This window comes from Dipodomys ordii, unplaced genomic scaffold (assembly GCF_000151885.1).
Source record: "Dipodomys ordii isolate 6190 unplaced genomic scaffold, Dord_2.0 Scaffold162, whole genome shotgun sequence".
In the NCBI taxonomy this organism is placed as follows: Eukaryota; Metazoa; Chordata; class Mammalia; order Rodentia; family Heteromyidae; genus Dipodomys; species Dipodomys ordii.
Window position 1 is genome coordinate 2,724,884 of NW_012267378.1, and position 17,354 is coordinate 2,742,237.

At 54.3% G+C, this 17,354-nt stretch overlaps 1 protein-coding gene across 1 annotated transcript; it reads left to right on the top strand.

The window, feature by feature from the left end:
- The first annotated feature begins 4,173 nt into the window (after positions 1 to 4,173).
- Vwa5b2 (von Willebrand factor A domain containing 5B2) lies at positions 4,174 to 17,278 on the top strand. The gene is made up of 19 exons (XM_013033063.1): positions 4,174 to 4,312; positions 4,396 to 4,566; positions 6,894 to 7,113; positions 7,294 to 7,451; positions 7,997 to 8,128; positions 9,008 to 9,132; positions 9,479 to 9,634; positions 10,281 to 10,391; positions 10,479 to 10,687; positions 10,771 to 10,882; positions 11,366 to 11,551; positions 12,048 to 12,219; positions 12,310 to 12,623; positions 13,005 to 13,194; positions 13,290 to 13,637; positions 15,777 to 15,914; positions 15,998 to 16,091; positions 16,167 to 16,380; positions 16,468 to 17,278. The coding sequence occupies exons 1-19, from the start codon at positions 4,174 to 4,176 to the stop codon at positions 17,011 to 17,013; spliced, it is 3,735 nt and encodes a 1,244-aa protein (XP_012888517.1). The 3' UTR covers positions 17,014 to 17,278.
- Positions 17,279 to 17,354: the final 76 nt, after the last annotated feature.

A 17,354-nucleotide genomic window follows, 5' to 3' on the forward strand; every position in this document is an offset into this window, starting at 1 on the left:
GGCTCAAGTGGTAGAGCGCTCGCCTTGAGCTGAAGAGCTGAGGGACAGCGCCCAGGCCCAGAGTTCAGGCCCCACGACTGGACCCCCCCCAAAAAAAACACAAAAAACAAAAAAAAACACATAGTCCTCGCAGTAGTCCTAGGTATTTGGAAGGAGGTCAGGGGATAAGGGTTCAAGACCAGCATGGAAAAAAAAAAGTGAGACTCTAGTTCAAAAAATGGCTGGGGGAGGAGATGGTACAAGCTACAGAGATAAGCTTGAGGCCCAGGGTTCAATCTCTAGTATAGGAGGGGGGGTAGAGAGAGAAGGAGAGAACGAAAGAGGTGGAGGGAGGGAGGGAGGAGAAGGAAAGAGAAACAGAGGAAAACACATTCTTACCTGTAAATGTCCTTAGTCCCCCAGCTCTCACCTTTTTTCATTTGAACTACTTACTGCAGCAGCCTTCAGAGAGACAGGCCCTCTCACCATTTCATAACCTGATGGTCTCTGCCAGAATCTTCCCAGCCTCCCTACACCATAGGAGGTAATGTAAATACCTCCCCACCCCCATGGTGCCCTCCTGTGAGCTCCAGTTAAAAGCTTTTATAACAACCATTACGCCTTTGTAATGTAGCACTTATCTCAATCTACTATGACTGTGTTTGACTTGCCTTTTCATTACACAAGTCCTTTCAGCTCTCTATCCCACTACTCCTCACACTCTGGCTAGTGCTAGCACAGAACCTACCAAGCCACGATTGCTGTGGACGCAGCTCTCCTCTACCTCCCAGAACACCTGGCTCCTATGACCTCAGGGGCTCTGTGTTTCCCTCTCTTCCAAGAGCCTTTTTGTTTGCCCTATCAAAGACAGCATCTCTCCCTGTGTGACCCACGCCACCCCCAAAAAACAGCCCCTCTGTTTTGCTTCTCTGCCTTGTTTTTCCTACTCCAAGGCCTTCTTAGCACTTGAGTCAGATAAGGTAGCTGTCCTGCAGCCAGCTCTAGGCCTCCTGTGCAGCTGCTGCCCAGTCCCTGCCTGGTTAGCTTCAGCTAAGATTAGCTTTCCCACAGGATGTCAGGGGCACTCCAGCTGCCTAGCACAGTGTGGCTTCTAGAAATGTGTGTGTGTGTGTGTGTGTGTGTGTGTTGTCTCAGAGAGACTCCACCTTTTTGGGAGACTTAGATGGAAGCTCCACCCAGTAGCCATGGCAGGGCAGGGCCTTTTCTTTTCTTCTCTTTCATTTGAGTGAGGCTCCCTGGTGACAGCTCCTTGCAACCTAGTATTTGGCCTAGTTCATTTGCAGAAGGGCAGAACCTAGCACCTAGTGGAGGTGGCCACTGCGTTGACATCCACAGGTGAAGAGACCTCCTTGGGTCTTTGGAGCCAGCCAGCACTAGTCCTGCCTGAGGGCCTAGATTGTCTTGAGGGAACCATCAGGCCATTTCTTTCACCTCAGTGTTGAGTCTGGGTGTTAGTTCAGCCAGAAAGGAAGGGACAAGCTGATGGTCTCAAGGTTCAGACAATATGGAAACAGAGTGAGGTCAGCTGAAGCTCCCTATGGACTCCATCAGTGTGATAGTGTCTATGCTGTCACAGACACAGTGTCTATGCTCTATTACGATCCTTGTGCTTTTCTACCCTGAAGTTTCCTGGGAAAAGGCCAAGCCATCTCTAGCTCTGTGGCACTAAGTGGTTGAGATTGAGGGCTCAGGTGCTCAAGGAGGCAGAGGATCCCCTGAGGCCAGTGTGGTGATGGTGATTGGGATCAGAAGGGACGAGTTAATGGGTAGAAGCCCATTCTGCATTGGCTACACACACACATACATACACACACACACACACACACACACACCCCACACACGCCCCCTACAGAATCTGAATGGAGCTTCTGTAAGAAGATTGTAGGGGTGGTCCCCAGACTTGCTCACCTCTGGCTTCCCCAGGGACCTCAGATTCAGGGGAGTTCTGGGGGAGAGGTCTTATGACTTTCTTGATCTTTCTTAAATGTTTTTAATTTTTTTGGGGGGTCCAGTCATGGGGCCTGAACTCTGGGCCTGGGCGCTGTCCCTCAGCTCTTCAGCTCAAGGCTAGCGCTTTACCACTTGAGCCACAGCACCACTTCCGGCTTTTTTCTTTTTTCTTATGTGGTGCTGAGGAATCAAACCCAGGGCCTCATGCATGCAAGGCAAGCGCTCTACCACTGAGCTACCTTTCCAGCCCCTTAAACGTTTTTTGTTTTTTTTTAAATTACCTTACAGTAATTATACTGAGGGAGATTTTGTTAAGGTTTTCTTTTGCAGTGGCACATTGTCAAACACATGAAAATTCTGTCAACACAAGGGATGTGTTGTGTAAGCACGGATGCTTTCTCCTGAAGAGCTGCAGGGCGGTAATGGTCCCAGCAGCGGCAGGAGCAGTCTGCAGCCCTGAGAAGGCTGGAGTCTTAGCTCTTAAGGACCACAGCAAGGAAGAAACCCGGGGCTACGGCTGCAGGGAGCCAGCCTCCCCCTCTCCCGCCGCCCGCAGCACGGCAGTGATGGCAGGGCTGGCTCTGCCTCCGGAGTGAGAGGAAACCATTGCAGAGATGCGAAGCCTCTGCTCGCAGCAGTCACAAGACCAGAGTCTGCGGTAATTCAGGGGCACTTTGCAAAAAGAAGGAGGCTGGCTTCTTGGGGGATAGGGTCTACGGTGCGGAGGCGCTGGGTTTGGCGGCAGGGAGGAGGAAGGGTCAGTGCAAGGATGGAAAGCCTTACTCCTGGCGGAGGGCGAGGTGGGCTGGGCACCGGGGTGGGCTGGGCACCGGGGTGGGCTGGGCACCGGGGTGGGCTGCGCACCGGGGTGGGCTGCGCACCGGGGTGGGAAGCCTGTGTTCCGGGAATTGCAGACTGAGCAGCTCTGCGGCGCTCCGCCGCGGGATGCCTCCTGGGCCGAAGCATGAGAGGGGCGGGGCCTCGGAGGCCTCCCACCGCACCGCTGGGGGTTGTGCGGCGGCAGGGACGCGGTCCCTGCACTGCGGTGTCCTGCCTGGCTCGGCGGCGGCCGAGGCTGGCGCGGAGGCGGGACCGCGCCCGAAGACGGGGAGCGGCAGCCCCGCCGCAGCGGCGGGCGTGGCCCAGGCGGGCTGGAGGGGCGGCCTCTCGGAGCAGGGGCGGGATCACCCACCGCACGGCAGGAGCCCGGGCTCCGCGGAGCTCACAGCCACCGCAGCGGGCGTCCCGATCCCGCGCCCCGCAGGTGCCCCGAGCGCCGGGACCGCACCACCCACGCCCTCGTCCAGTCTCGACGCCCCGAACTCCGCGCGGAAGCGACGGTGAGGTTGGGGCTGCCCGCAGGGAGGGAGACGAGCCTGGCTCGGCCCGCAGCATCCCGGGTGGAGACGGCGGCGGCGGCGGCCCCCACCTCCAGATCAGCTTTGCCAGGGCGGGGAGAGACGTGAGGGGCCGAGCGCCAACTCCCGGACCCCGACACCTCTCCCGGTCTGCCCTCCCCACCCCCTCCGCCCCTCTCTTGGCTTCTCTTTCTCCTCCTTCCTACCCCAACCTCTCCAACCGGGTCTGCGTCCCTCTCAGCGACCGGGTCCGATTGGGTAGCCGGGAGAGGCTGCGCTCGGCCCAGACCCCCGCCTCACTCCACCCTCGCGGTCCCGGCTGGGTTGGGGGCGCCTGGAAGCGTGCTGGCCTTCCCAACCTCGGCTCCCCCACCCGAGGCACGTCCCGTCGACCCACCCGCGCCACTTCCGACAGCTGGCAGCCGCGGGGAGCCCCGGGGGGCCGGCAGGTACAAGGGTGGCGGGGAGGCCCGGGCGCGGGCGGTGGAACAGCTGTGGCCCCCTCCACCTCCGGGGGAGCGGGCGGCGGGGCTGCGGGGCGCCGCGGGCGCCGTTAATCATTAACCCTCCGCCTGCCGGGCCCTCGCGCGGCCCGGAGCTGCGCTCCGCCCCGGCTTCCCGGGTAACGGGCGAGGATGCCCCCCCTCGCAATGCCTGCACCTCCTTTTTTAATCTCCCCCTCGCCACCTGTCGTCCTGGGGGAAGCCCCGGGCTCAGCCTGGCGACCTCCGCCGGTCGGCCCGCAGTGCCCGTCCGAGTTAGGATCTGGAAAGTGGTTTTCAGGGGTACGGGGTGGGGCGCCCCGATCCGTGCTGCACTTCGGCTCACGAAGCCCCTGGCCCCGCAGGCCCGGCCTCCCGGCACCATGCCCGGCCTCTACTGCCCCTCCAGCTGGACGCCGCTGCCGCTCACCGACTCGTGGGTGCGGGCCTGCGCCAACGGACCGTGCCTCAGCCTGCGGGCCAGGCTCACCTACCGCAACCCGCAGCCGCAGCCCGTGGACGGTGAGGCCGGGCGCGCTGGGCGGGAGGGCACGGCTGGGGCCGGGCGGCCTGCGACGCTGCCTTCTGCCCGCCCCTCCCCGCAGGCGTGTTCGTGTACCCGCTGGCCGAGGCCGAGGTGGTGTCGGGCTTCGAGGCCGAGGCCGCTGGACGGCGCGTCTCCTTCCAGCTGCAGAGCCGGCGCCGCTCGCAGGCCGCCTGCTGTCGCGCCCTGGGCCCCGCGCTGGGGACCTCGACGCCTCGCCGCTGCGCTCAGGGTGAGCCCCGCGCCGCGGACCGCCCCGCAGCTCGGCCCCGCCCCTCCTGGCCCCGCCCGCCTCCCTCCGGGCACGAATTTTTTTTTTTTTTTCTCTTTCATTCATTGATTCCTCCCAACTGTCGTGGACTGGCAACTGGCCCGAGGTTCCCCGTCAGGGGACAGCAGGCAGCTCATAGCTTGTCTGGCACTACCGGGCCCTTACCGCCCAAGCCACCATAGTCTCTCCTGGGTGGGGCAAAAGGGCCACCATAATACACACACACACACACACACACACACACACACACACACACACACACACACACGTGCACCTAAGTCCCCTGCAGCCCCTCATCTTTTAGAATCTGCACTTTTTCAGCTAGACTCCACGTGGACTGGCTAACTTCTGGATCTAGTGTAAACTTGATGGGTTATTACCCTAGGTCCTCATTCCCCAGTCACCCCCAAACAACACACACACACACAGAGCCTCACTATTGGTCCCTTTACACCTCCCTGCTCTATTTTCCCAGGGTGTAGCTAGTACTTTTTGTGGGTGGGTGGATACCGGTATTGGAGCTTGAACTCAGAACTGAGGCTCTGTACTTAAGCTCTTCTTGCTCAAGGCTGGAACTGTACCACTTTAGCCACACACAGCTCCACTTTGGGCTTTTTGGTAGTTAATCCGAGATAAGAGTATCACAGATTGTTGTGTGCTCAGGCTGGCTTTAAACTGTGATCCTCATATTTCAGCCTCCTGAGCAGCAACGATTTACAAGCCTGTTTGCTTTTGCCCTTTAAGATCCACTCAAATGACACTCTTTGGGAAACTCTCCTTTATTCCTCCACAAACAATTGATTACACACTTTCCTTGTTTTCCTAGCATTTTTGCCACCAAATTACAGCACTTATTAAGAGGAATAATTGTCATGGGTCTGCATGTCTGTCTCTCCCTCTGAAGCATTGGCTCCTAAGCTTATGACTGGATTTTGTGTCCCTGCATGTCACACAGAACCTGGCCCAGGGTCCTAGGAATACTGCAGCTTGTGCTTTGTGCTTTTATTCATTCATTATTCATTTGACTCTTGCCCAGGGGTCTTAACATCCTTAAGAGGACAGAATCTAGTGGTGTCAAAAATTGAATTAAGCCTAGCAGGTGATTGGTTAGAGGCAAAAATGAATCGTGGGCTCAGGCCTCAAGAATGTATTTTATGGAGGGGGAGCCAAAAGTTGAGTTAAAGGAAGGTAAGACTAGATGAAGTAAAAAGTAGAGGTGATGGTATGAGCAAACGTTTGTAAGTAGGTTACACTGGCTAATGGTAATGCAATACTTCGTGTTTGTGGTGATTTGTTTTTTGCAGAGCTCAGGCACTGGTAGAAGCCACATTTGAATCCAGGAGAGATAAATAATGTGTGTGGTCTATGTTCTTTTTAATAATAACAGCCACTTATATGTTGGGTGTGTTGCAGACCTTATTTATTCTCCTATGTTGAGATAGAGTTAGTATGATTCCCATTTTGTGGAGAAGGAAATGGAGGCTCCTAAGAGGATTGATGGTCTCCACAGACACAATTAGCAATCACAGAACTGAGACAATCTACTGTATCAGGTCTTAGTTGGCTGGGGTGGAAGCTCCTTTTTTGTTTCTTTCTTTCCTTGCCCTTTATGTTACTTCCCCCCTTCATTTATTCAGCAAGTTTCTTGATAGGATGAGCAGATGCTTTTGTGAGGAAATAAGGTAAGATGGGTCTGTAAAGGTGGTCTGGGGCCCCGACTCCTTAGGTAGCAGTGGTGATGGCTACTGACTCTACCAATCCTTAAATAAACCTACAATGTAAATGAAGTGTGTGCTTGTGCACATATGTAGTTTTATGTCCTCTAGCCTTTTGGAGCCACCCTAGTGGACACTGGGGAGTCGCTGGCCATTCATGAGCAGGGGATCTGTGAGCTGAGTGGATCCCAGGCCAGAGGGAGGTGTCAGCCTGTGAGGGAAGAGTCCTTTAAGATGATGGTGCTCCAAGATTGGAGAGAGGGGAAGAGTCAGGGAAAGAGGGAGAGCATTTGGGTCCCTTCAGAACCTTGGAAATGGATATGCTCCCTTTTCTTCAGTCTTCCCTTAGCCATGATGTCACTGCACCCTTGCCCGAAAACAACCAGAACCTGCCTCTCCCACCATCATCCGCCTCCTACCCCCATCTTGTATCACCAATGCTCTAGCCAATGTCCTGCCAGCCATGCAAAGTCCCACTTGCCCAGGCTTTCTTCCTCAGTGCCCGCTCTCACCTCTGTCTTCCTAAGCCCCTCTGTTGCCAGCCCTTCTAACCTCTTTTCTCACTTATCACAGGTCACCTTGTCTTGGATCTGGCCCAGGCCCGGTCCACGCTGGTGCTGCCCACCGGCCTTATCGCTGCAGCTGGCACCATGACAGTGACTCTGTGCAGCAGCCAGGAGCTGCCCTCCAGGCCTGATGGGGTATTGCGTGTGGCTCTGCCCACTGTGCTCACCCCACTGGCCCCCTCAGGCCCTCCAGGGCCCCTCAGGCCTCCGGGGCTCTGTGACGACAGGTTGGGCCTATGGTGATTCTCTTCGTCCCTCCCTCGGCTTCTCTGGGTCTAGTGCGGGTGAGGGGGCTTTGGCAAGATGCCCTGGGGGATGGACAGGGTGAGAAAGGGTGGAGGCCAGTCAGCCAGAGGGGTTAGGGATTTTCATAGTGGCCTGGTGACCCTCCTCATGCTCCCTTCCAGCCCCACCAGCTGCTTCGGGGTAGGCAGCCCTCAGGAGGAAGGGCTGGCCTGGGAGGAGCCAGCTGTCCCTCCGGATGTGTTCTCAGGCCCTGCCCGCTGCCCTGCCCCGTATACCTTCTCCTTTGAGATGCTGGTGACCGGCCCATGCCTGCTGGCAGGTGGGTGCATCTAGCCTGGCCTGACCTACCCCTGGTCTGATTTACCCCTCCCAGTGTAGTAGACTGGGAAAGAATTCAAGTCTCAGGGATGAGAGGAACAGAGGACAAAGGGAAGATAAGGATCTAAGTCTTAAGAACTTCAAATCTAATAGTGAGCGTATCCCCTACCCACTTCTACACCTCCCATGTCAGTATTGCATAGTTTATATCTCAAATATTGGCAAGAGAGATACTTATGGTGGGGCCAGTCCTAGTGATGAATGGGATTATCTTTGTGCAAGAGCTTGGGGAGGATGCTGATTGGTTGATCCGTAACCCTTTTGCTAGCCGGGAACAGTGCTGGGAACAACCCATCTCAATCCTTGAAAGCAGACAGTTCCTCCCTTGTTCAGCTGGCCCAACAGACCAGAATCAGAGCTGAGACGCACCAGCCATGGTCCCTTTCTGTAGCCATTGACATGTGGGAAGACAGGCGGTTTATGTTCTTAGTGCTGGTTTGAAGGTCTTAGTTTGAGTGAACGACCATCCCCCTCCCTGTCCTTCAGGTCTGGAGAGCCCCTCTCACGCCCTGCGAGCAGATGCCCCTCCTCAAGCCAGCTCTGCAACTACCATCTGTGTCACGCTGGCAGAGAGCCACCGATGTGACCGGACCTTGGAGATCCTGCTGTATCCCAGTGGTGAGAGACTGAGGCACACAAATGGGCCCGCTCTAACTTGCTTAGAACAGTTTAATTTCTTATTTATTTATTTATTTGGGTCCGGTAGTGGGGCCTGAACTCAGGGCCTGGGCGCTGACCCTCAGCTCTTCAGTTTAAGGCTAGCACTCTACTACTTGAGCCACAGTACCACTTCGGGCTTTTTTTTCTGCTTATGTAGTGCTGAAGAATCGAACCCAGGGCCTCAAGCATGCAAGGCAAGCGCTCTACCACTGAGCCACCTTCCCAGCCCCTAGAACAGTTTTCAAGTATAGATTCTAGGTCTCAGGGGAGATGGATGAGAGTGGGCCCTGTAGCACAGGGAGGCTGTAGGATCCTCTGAAGACAGGGGTTAGTTCCAAGTATGGTAGAGCACACCTGTAATCCCAGCTACTAGGATGGAAGACATTAGAGGAGCTTGGTTTGAGACAAAAATATAAAATCTAGCTGAGTGCCAGTGGCTTGTGTCTGTAATTCTAGCTACTCAGGAGGATCAGGTTAGGAAGTCAGCCTGAGCAGAGAAGTCTTTATAAGAGTCTTATCTTCAATTAATCACTAAAATACTCAACATAGAATGGTGCTTGAAGCAGTAGAGTGCTAGGCTTGAGTGCAAAAGCTACAGAACAGCACCCAGGCCCTGAGTTCAAGCCCTAGTACCAGCACAAGAAAGAAAGAAAAAAAAGTACAAAAGCTTATCTGAAAACCAAACTCACATGAAAAGGCTGGAGGCATGGTGTAAGTGCTAGAATCTCCTGAATTGAAACCTCAGTTCCACCAGGAAAAGAAGAGAGACAGAGGGAGTGAATAGTCAGGGCCCAGAGGCTGGGATTCCCCTGAGAGAGCTGTTTTCCCACTTCTCAGAGCCCCATCAGCCACATCTGATGCTGGAGGCTGGCAGCCTGAGCTCAGCAGAATATGAGGCCCGGGTGAGAGCCCGCCGGGACTTCCAGAGACTGCAGCGGAGGGACAGTGATGGAGACCGGCAGGTTAGCTATGGGCTCTTGACCTGACTGCTGGTGTCAGTGCTGATTGCTACTGTGTATGAGGGGCAGGCAGGCAGGCAGGATCCCAGGATCATGGTGGGACAATGGGGCCTCTTCTCAATAAGGCTCAGAGGACAGATTAGTATTGGTTTCGGAAGGCCTAAGTAAGACCCTCTGGGCTACAACTGAGAATGAAGGTCAGAACGGACTACAGCCGATGCCTTTGTTCAGATCACTGCAAAAACAGCCCCCTCTGATTGATCAGTTAGGAAAAGATCCAAACCATGGCCCAGCCTGGATGCAGCTGCACCAAGTCTGACCCTGGTTAACTCAGGGCTCCTGCCCTCAGGTGTGGTTCCTGCAGCGACGCTTCCACAAGGATATCCTATTGAACCCTGTGCTGGTGCTGAGCTTCTGTCCAGACCTGAGCCCCAGACCTGGCCACCTGGCCACAGCTACCCGGGAACTCCTCTTCCTGCTGGATGGCAGCAGCATAGCACACAAGGCCTGTGGGGTTTGGTGTGGGGCAGCCACGGGTGTGGGTGGGAGAAGACTGAGGGGGGGCTGCGGCGGTGGCTCCAAGCCAGAAGTCACCTTGCTGCTTAACATATCAGCTTCTGAAAGAACCATAAGACAACTGCTCAGGTGGTTCCCACTCCCTACATTTTCTCTCTCTCTCCCCCTCTTGCTCTCTCTCCCTCTCCCTCTCTCTCCCTCCCCCCTCTCTCTTACACACACACACACACACACACACACACACATGATCTCAGCCTCCCTTATAATCCCACATACTCATGCCTCTCTAGAGTCCAAAAGGCATACTCTGGGAGTGAGGGAAGGGAAGACCCTGTACAAAAGGAAATATACTCATTACCTGATTCATGTAATTGTAATCCCTCTGCATATCGTTTTTTTTATAATAGCAATGAAGTAAACAATAATTTCTTAAAAGTCACACTCTGCAAGCTAGTCACAGAGGCTCGGGCTTCCACACACTCGGAAGCTTTCTCATTCTCCCAAGGACAAAAACTTGCCCAGTCTTTCTCACCTGCACTGAGCCTCTCCCAATTTAATCATGGCCTGGGGAAAGCAAGTGCTTTCTACCAGAGTCCATCTTATGTTGCCTTCCCTGGCCTCCTGGCCCTTCTTAGGATGCCCTGGTTTTGGCTGTAAAGTCCCTTCCGTCTCAGACACTTGTCAACCTGGCCACGTTTGGGACATCGGTACAGCCACTCTTCCCAGAGAGCCGGCCTTGCAGTGATGTGAGTGTGGGCCAGGGCTTGGGGACCGGGGGCTCTCGGGGAGATGTTTCAGTCCAGCGGGGTGCACCTTGAGCCTTCTTCCTCCAGGACACTGTGCAGCTGGTCTGTGAGCACATTGAGACCCTGCAGGCTGTGAGTGATCCTCCAGATGTGCTTGCTGCACTGGACTGGGCTTTGGGGCAACCCCAGCACAGGGCTTACCCTCGGCAGCTGTTCCTGCTCACTGCTGCCTCATCCACGGCTGCTACCACCCAGCAAGCCCTGGAGCTCATGAGGTGGCACAAGGGAGCAGCCAGGTATGGAGTGGGGCAGGGCCAGGTGACTAAAATTGGCTCTTCTCTCTAAGAGACTCCACAAAGTCAGTTGCTTCTCTTGTCAGGTGTTTCTCCTTTGGGCTGGGGGCCAGCTGCCACCAGCTGCTACAGGGTCTGTCTGCCCTCAGCAGGGGCCAGGCCTTCTTCCTGAGGACTGGGGAGCGGCTGCAGCCCATGGTAAGTTTGAGCCTGAGCCCCGTTCTCTACTAGAAGTTCTTCCATGTTACACATCAAGTCTGAAACAGAGCCCATCAGAGGCCTTGGGAGTCTTTTCAAGCCTACCAGGATTTCTCTTTACTTTTCTCCCTGAAGTCCCAACCAGGGGATGAACTGTTGGTGCTATTTGGGGAGTAGGGGGTGGAGTTGGGGGCTGCAGAAGGCCAAAAATACAGGGAGACAGTCTCTGTCCACCTCCCAAATCTTACTGTTATGTCTTGGAGCCAAGCCACATCTCCATATGGCAAAGGTAAGGCCAGGAGACAGACCAAACCTGATGACATAGCCCTCGGTGCCATTATAGTTCCATCCCCACCATTCCTTCTCCTGCCCCCAGCCTGACCCTGATTTCCTTCCATCCAGGGCAGAGCAGAGGGCATCAGGGCAAAGGCAGCCTGCCTGCTCTGTCCATCCTTCTGTTCCTCCTCTGGCTACTCTCCACAGCTCGTGCGGGCTCTGCGGAAGGCACTGGAGCCAGCTTTGAGTGACATCTCTGTGGACTGGTTTGTGCCTGATGCTGTAGAGGCACTGTTGACACCCCGGGAGATCCCAGCACTCTACCCTGGGGACCAGCTGCTCGGTTACTGCTCACTCTTGAGGGTGGACGGCTTCCGGCCCCGCCCTCCAGGGGTATGCCTGGTCTGGGTTGCAGTAGATGGGTCTGGGTGGCTGAAGTCTCTTCTTCCCTTCCCATATCTCTGTTGGGTGCCCTTACTATCCTCGAGGGTCCCACAGAGATCACACTGGGACCCCTATGGTGACTCCCCTCATGGATTCTTCCAGTGAGCGGTATAAGTTTGAGAAATAGTTATTATTTATTCTTTACAAAAGCAATATCATCCTAGGAGAATTCAACATGCTTATACCTTCTTCATTATGAGAGCTATATAACACATAGCATGACTCTTTGCCTGGCTGCAGAAAAATAAGGGCCAAGCCTAAAGTGAACCTCCCCAGCATTTCTGTTAACCCTATAGTTAAATACTTGTTCCTTCCTTCTTAATACTGCTCTTTCACTTCTGGTTTATTTGTTTTATTACCTCTTATGTTAATCATCTTAAAATCCTGCTTGAAGGAGGCAATGTAAAGCTACAATCAATTTTTCCCCCACTGCCATTCTCTCTAGGGCCAAGAGCCTGGCTGGCAAAGCTTGGGTGGCTCTGTGTTCCCATCCCCAGAGGAGGCACCATCTGTCACCAGTCCTGGCACTGATCCCACAGGCACCTCAGAGCCATTTGGAACAGGCACTGTGTCTGCAGACCTGTCTAGCCCATGGGCTGCTGGGGACTCAGAGCAGAGTGAGTGTCCTGGCATAGGTGTGTCGCTTGTTGGGAAGGAGGGCAGTGGAAAGGGTTGGGGATGGGGCCTATTCTCCTGCCTCCCTGCAGATACTGATGCTCTCACGGACCCAGTCACAGACCCTGGACCCAATCCCTCCTCTGATACAGCCATATGGCGGCGCATCTTCCAGTCGTCGTACATCCGGGAGCAGTATGTGCTCACCCACTGCTCTGCCAGCCCTGAACCAGGCCCAGGCTCCACAGGCAGCAGCGAGTCCCCAGGTTCCCAAGGCCCTGGCTCTCCAGAGGGTAGTTTTCCTTTGGATCCCCCTTCTCAGCAGGGCTGCCGCAGCCTGGCCTGGGTAGAACCTGCAGGCTCTCGCTCCTGCCCCCTGCCTGCACCCCCACCGGCTCCATTCAAGGTGAGACTCATACTGTATATTCAGCACACATTTATTTACCACCCACTGGGTGGCAGACATTGTGCAATGTTTACCATTAAGTCTAGCCAGAGAGATAAATGGGTAAACTATGACACAATACAGTCAGTGATGAACACAGGGATATAGTATTATGAGGCTCAGAGTTAGAAAGGCTATGTCAGAGTGAGTCAGGAACTTAATAACCATGTCCAGAATAATAACTAGAAGCTAGGAGAGCAAAGAAGACAAACACAGATACAATCAAGCAACAACGTTGTGTTCAATAGAAGACAGACAAGGGGCACGTAGCTAGTTGTGTATTTATGTGAGATGGCAGAAGCTATGCATTCCTTGACCAGTGACCCCGTATCGCACAAGCAGGCAGGAGCCTTGAGTGCTGAGGTGCTGGGTCGTCGGCACAGAGCAGCCCTGCCTGGCCGAAGTCTCTCATCTCCTCCAGGCCGGGCAAATCCAGCCCCTGGACAACCTCGGCATCCTTCTCTGGGTGCAGTACCAGATGTGCCAGGCTCTGAGCCAAGCCAGCAGCTGGGTCAGGGCCTAGATGAGTCAGGTAAGCGTTGGATGGGAAACTAGATTCCTTGACACTATAGGAAGCCAAGGGAAGATAGAGCCCAGAGCACCACCTCTGCCACCTTCTCTCTCCAGGAAACCTGCTCTCCCCAGCCCCCATGGACTGGGACATGTTGATGGAACCGCCCTTCTTGTTCACGGCTACGTCATCTGAACCAGTCCCTTCAGCAGTACCATTGCCTCCCCAGGCTCCGCGGTGCCATGTGGTGATCCGGGGCCTATGTGGGGAACAGCTTATGTGCTGGGATGTGGGTGTTGGGCTGGAGACACTTTGGGGGCCTGGGGATGGCTCACAGTCTCCAGCAAGCCCTGCAAGAGAAGCTGCGTGGGACCAAGCATTCCACCGGCTGACAGCAGCCTCCGTGGTCCGGGACAATGAGCAGCTAGCTCTCCGAGGAGGGGGTGAGACCACAGCTGATCAGGGTAAGTAGCTGGTGGGTCCAGCTGGGAATCAGGGCAGAGGATCATTCTCTATTTCAATTTGTTCACAAGGGATTGAGACAGTTTACCACCTTGACAATAAATGTAAAGCATTAGGCAAAAGTGAAAATGAAATAGGTCAAGAATGAAGTGGTATTAAAGATGCATACCATGAAGTTATATACTTCATGAGGCCCATATCTGACAACTTCCAATACATAGGGAAATGTACCTTACAAAAATTAACAATGGGGCTGGGAAGGTGGCTCAGTGGCAGAGCGCTTGCCTTGCATGCCTGAGGCCCTGGGGTTTGATTCCTTAGCACCACATAAGCAAAAAGAAAAAAAAGCCGGGAGTGGCCCTGTGCCTCAAGTGGTAGAGTGCTAGCCTTGAGCTGAAGAGCTGAGGGACCGCGCCCAGGCCCAGAGTTCAGGCCCCACAATTGGACCAAAAAAAAAATTAACAGTGCTAGCAAGGCACTGGTGGCTCACGCCTGTAATCCCGCCTACTAAAGAGACTGAGATCTGAGGATTGCTGTTTAAAGCCAGCCCAAGCAGGAAGGTCTATGAGACTTATCTCCAATTAACCATCAGAAAAACAGAAGTGAAGCTGTGGCTCAAAGTGGTAGCATGCTAGCCTCGTTCAAAGGAGGGCACCCAGGCAGAGTTCAGGCCCCGTGACTGACCCAAAACAAACAAACAACAAAAACCCAAAAAGGTTAAAATTAGTTGTGCTGGTGTGATGGTTCATGCCTGTCATGCTATCTATAGAAGAGGTGGCAATCAGGAGGATCATGATTCAAGGACAATCCAAGCAAAAAGTGAAGTCCTATCTCAAAAAACAACCTGGGAGGGGGGAAAGTTGGCTCAGTGGTAGAGTGCTTGCCTCACATGTATGAGGCTCTGGGTTTGATTCCTCAGCACCACATAAGCAGAAAAAGCCAGAAGTGGTGCTGTGGCTCAAGTGGTAGGGCACTAGCCTTCAGCTGAATAACTGAGGGACAGCACCCAGGCCCAGAGTTCAGGCCCCTCGATCGACCAAAAATCAACAAAACAAAAACCCAACAACAACCTGGGTACAGTCGTGTAGGTTTGTAATTCAAGCTATGAGGCAGAGGTAGGAGGACTACATTCCAAGAATGGATCTGGGCAAAAAAAAAAAAAAAAAAGCAAGACTATCTATTTTGCCACAAGTAAAAAACATTGTTTGTATGTATGTATGTGTGTATGTGAGTGCCTCAAGCACTAGAACACTTAACTAGCAAGCAAAAAGTCCTGAACCCAAAAGCCCAATGCCACCAAAAATAAATAAAATTCAATACTTAAGTTCATGGCCAGAGGAATGGCTCAAGTGATAGAGAACCCCCCCTAAGTTCAAACTGTAGTACAGCCAAAGAGAAAAGAAAAAAAATTATCAGTTCAAAAAAAAAAAAAAAAAAGAGATCAGTTCCCAAGTAGCACTAGTCATGTTACATAGTGGCTACCATATTGGGTCATGCAGATCTAGAACACTTCCATACCTGCAGAGTTCTACTGGACAGTGCTGAAATGAGTAGAGGAAAAGGTGGCATATTCCTGTACTTGGGAGGGGAACACAGGAGGATCAAGAGGAGATCAAGGCATCGCTCAAGTTTGTATAGCAGTTTGATGTCCAACACTGGGAGTGAGAAAAACCTCTGGGTGGTGTCTAGATTATTGAGTTTCTGGGTGGTCTGGGTTTTCTAGCCCTGCTATGAGGTTTTTAGTCCAATCTGACCTTCTTAACAAAGTTGAATTTGAGCTAATCCTGAGCCTGAGAAGGTATTTTACTCAGTTCAAAGGTGAACAGGATTTGGGCATCAGTGGTTCACATCTATAATCCTGGATACGTAGGAGCTAAGATCAGATGATCATGGTTCAAAGCCAGTTGGGGCAGAGAAGTCTGTGGAACTCCATTTCCAGTCAACCAGTAAAACACTGGAGGCATGGATCAAGTGGTAGAACACCAGTAACCATGAGTTTGAGACCCTTAGGTCCAAGCCTGGAAAAGAAGAAGCACATACAAAGTGGGTGGGCACAAGCTGCAGGGGAGGAGGGATGCTGCTGTTTTCCTATGCAGCCCTCTGTAAAGAATGAGGATTCAGCATGCTGGTTGGATTCACAGGCCATGCCCGGAGATCCTGGCTCCGAGCCCTGCAGACAAGCAAGGTCAGCTCCGCCCCTTCCTGCTTCACCTGTCCTGTTGCAGTGGATGCCGCCACGAGGGAGGTCCTACCTGGGATCCTGCAGGTGCAGAGCTCAGGTAGGGCTCATCTCTGCTGACTTCTCTCCAGTGTGGCTCTCTTTACTTCTTTCTGGACAAATCTGACCCCTTTCCTCTGGCAGAACCACCTGAGCCCCCAGGCAACTCTACCTCTCAGGGCCATCCAGATGCAGCAACTCTGCCCACAGCCATCTACTCTGAAGGTACTGCTCAAGCGTGGGAGAATGGGAGGGCACAGCTGGCTGAGATCACCTGTGGGTACTGACCAGCTCCCTGTAAGACTTCATGGAGGCTCTCTCCACTAGGTGCAGGAGAATTGGACCAAAATGACACCTCCAAACCAGCTTCGGGAGAGCCCACAATTCCCACCCAGGGGCCTCGCCACCTGCCCCTCCAGCCTCCTTCTAGACTCAGTCTGGGTCACCGTGGCAGACTCAGTGGTCCCCACCAAGGCCAGGCCAGTGAGGGCAACCGAGAAGGCAGTGACCATGACTACCTACCCTTGGTGAGGACTCGGGAGGTGGAGGGTGGCGTTGCCAGGGCCAGGGTGCCATCTCAGCTCGCTTCTCCCCCCCACCTCCTCTCTCCTCAGGTGCGGCTGCAGGAGGCACCAGGCTCCTTCCGCCTGGATGCCCCCTTTTGCACAGCCGTGTGCATCCCCCGGGAGCGCCTGTGCCGCGCCTCACCCTTTGCTGCCCACAGAGCCAGCCTCAGTCCCACCTCGGCCTCATCTCCCTGGGCACTCCTGGGCCCTGGTGTGGGCCAGGGTGACAGTGCCACAGCCTCCTGCAGCCCATCCCCTAGCTCAGGCTCTGAAGGCCCAGCCCAGGTGGATAGTGGGCGGGGCTCGGACACTGCCTCTGAGGGGGCAGAGAGGCCTGGTGACTCAGATCTGAGGGGCCGCACTTGGGCCACAGCTGTGGCTCTTGCGTGGCTGGAACACCGCTGTGCTGCTGCTTTTGGCGAGTGGGAACTGACAGCAGCTAAGGCTGACAGTTGGCTGCGGGCCCAACACCTGCCAGATGGGCTTGACCTGGCAGCCCTTAAAGCGGCTGCTCGAGGGCTCTTCCTCCTGCTCCGTCACTGGGACCAGAACCTCCAGCTACACCTGTTGTGCTACAGCCCTTCCAATGTATGAGGCTGCCTGCTGCTGGGCCCCGCCCCCCACATCCATGTCACTGCCACCCAGAGCTGGCTTCTCGGTGCTGGGAAGGGATAGGCTGGTGTCAGCCCATCCCCCATTGCTTTTCATCTCCTCCCCGGAATCTTCTCACCCCCACAAAAAGTGCCTGCCTAAGCTCTCTTCCTTTTCTTTCTACTCCATGGCTCTTCCCATGTTTGCTGAGTTCTCGGCAGCATAGTGAAAGGGAAAGAGAGCCATGGTCCACAAATCCTATGCAATAAAGTGCCTATTAGGACTCCCTGACTCATCTGCCAGGTATATGCTCCTCACAGCCTGCTCCAGGCACCAGCTCACTA

Coding starts and splice junctions, on each gene's coding strand:
- Vwa5b2 (XM_013033063.1), top strand. CDS start 4,174: ATGCCCGGCCTCTACTGCCCCTCCAGCTGGACGCCGCTGCCGCTCACC. Junction 15,915..15,997: donor CCTGCAGGTGCAGAGCTCAG/GTAGGGCTCATC, acceptor TTCCTCTGGCAG/AACCACCTGAGCCCCCAGGC. Junction 16,092..16,166: donor TCTGAAGGTACTGCTCAAGC/GTGGGAGAATGG, acceptor GACTTCATGGAG/GCTCTCTCCACTAGGTGCAG.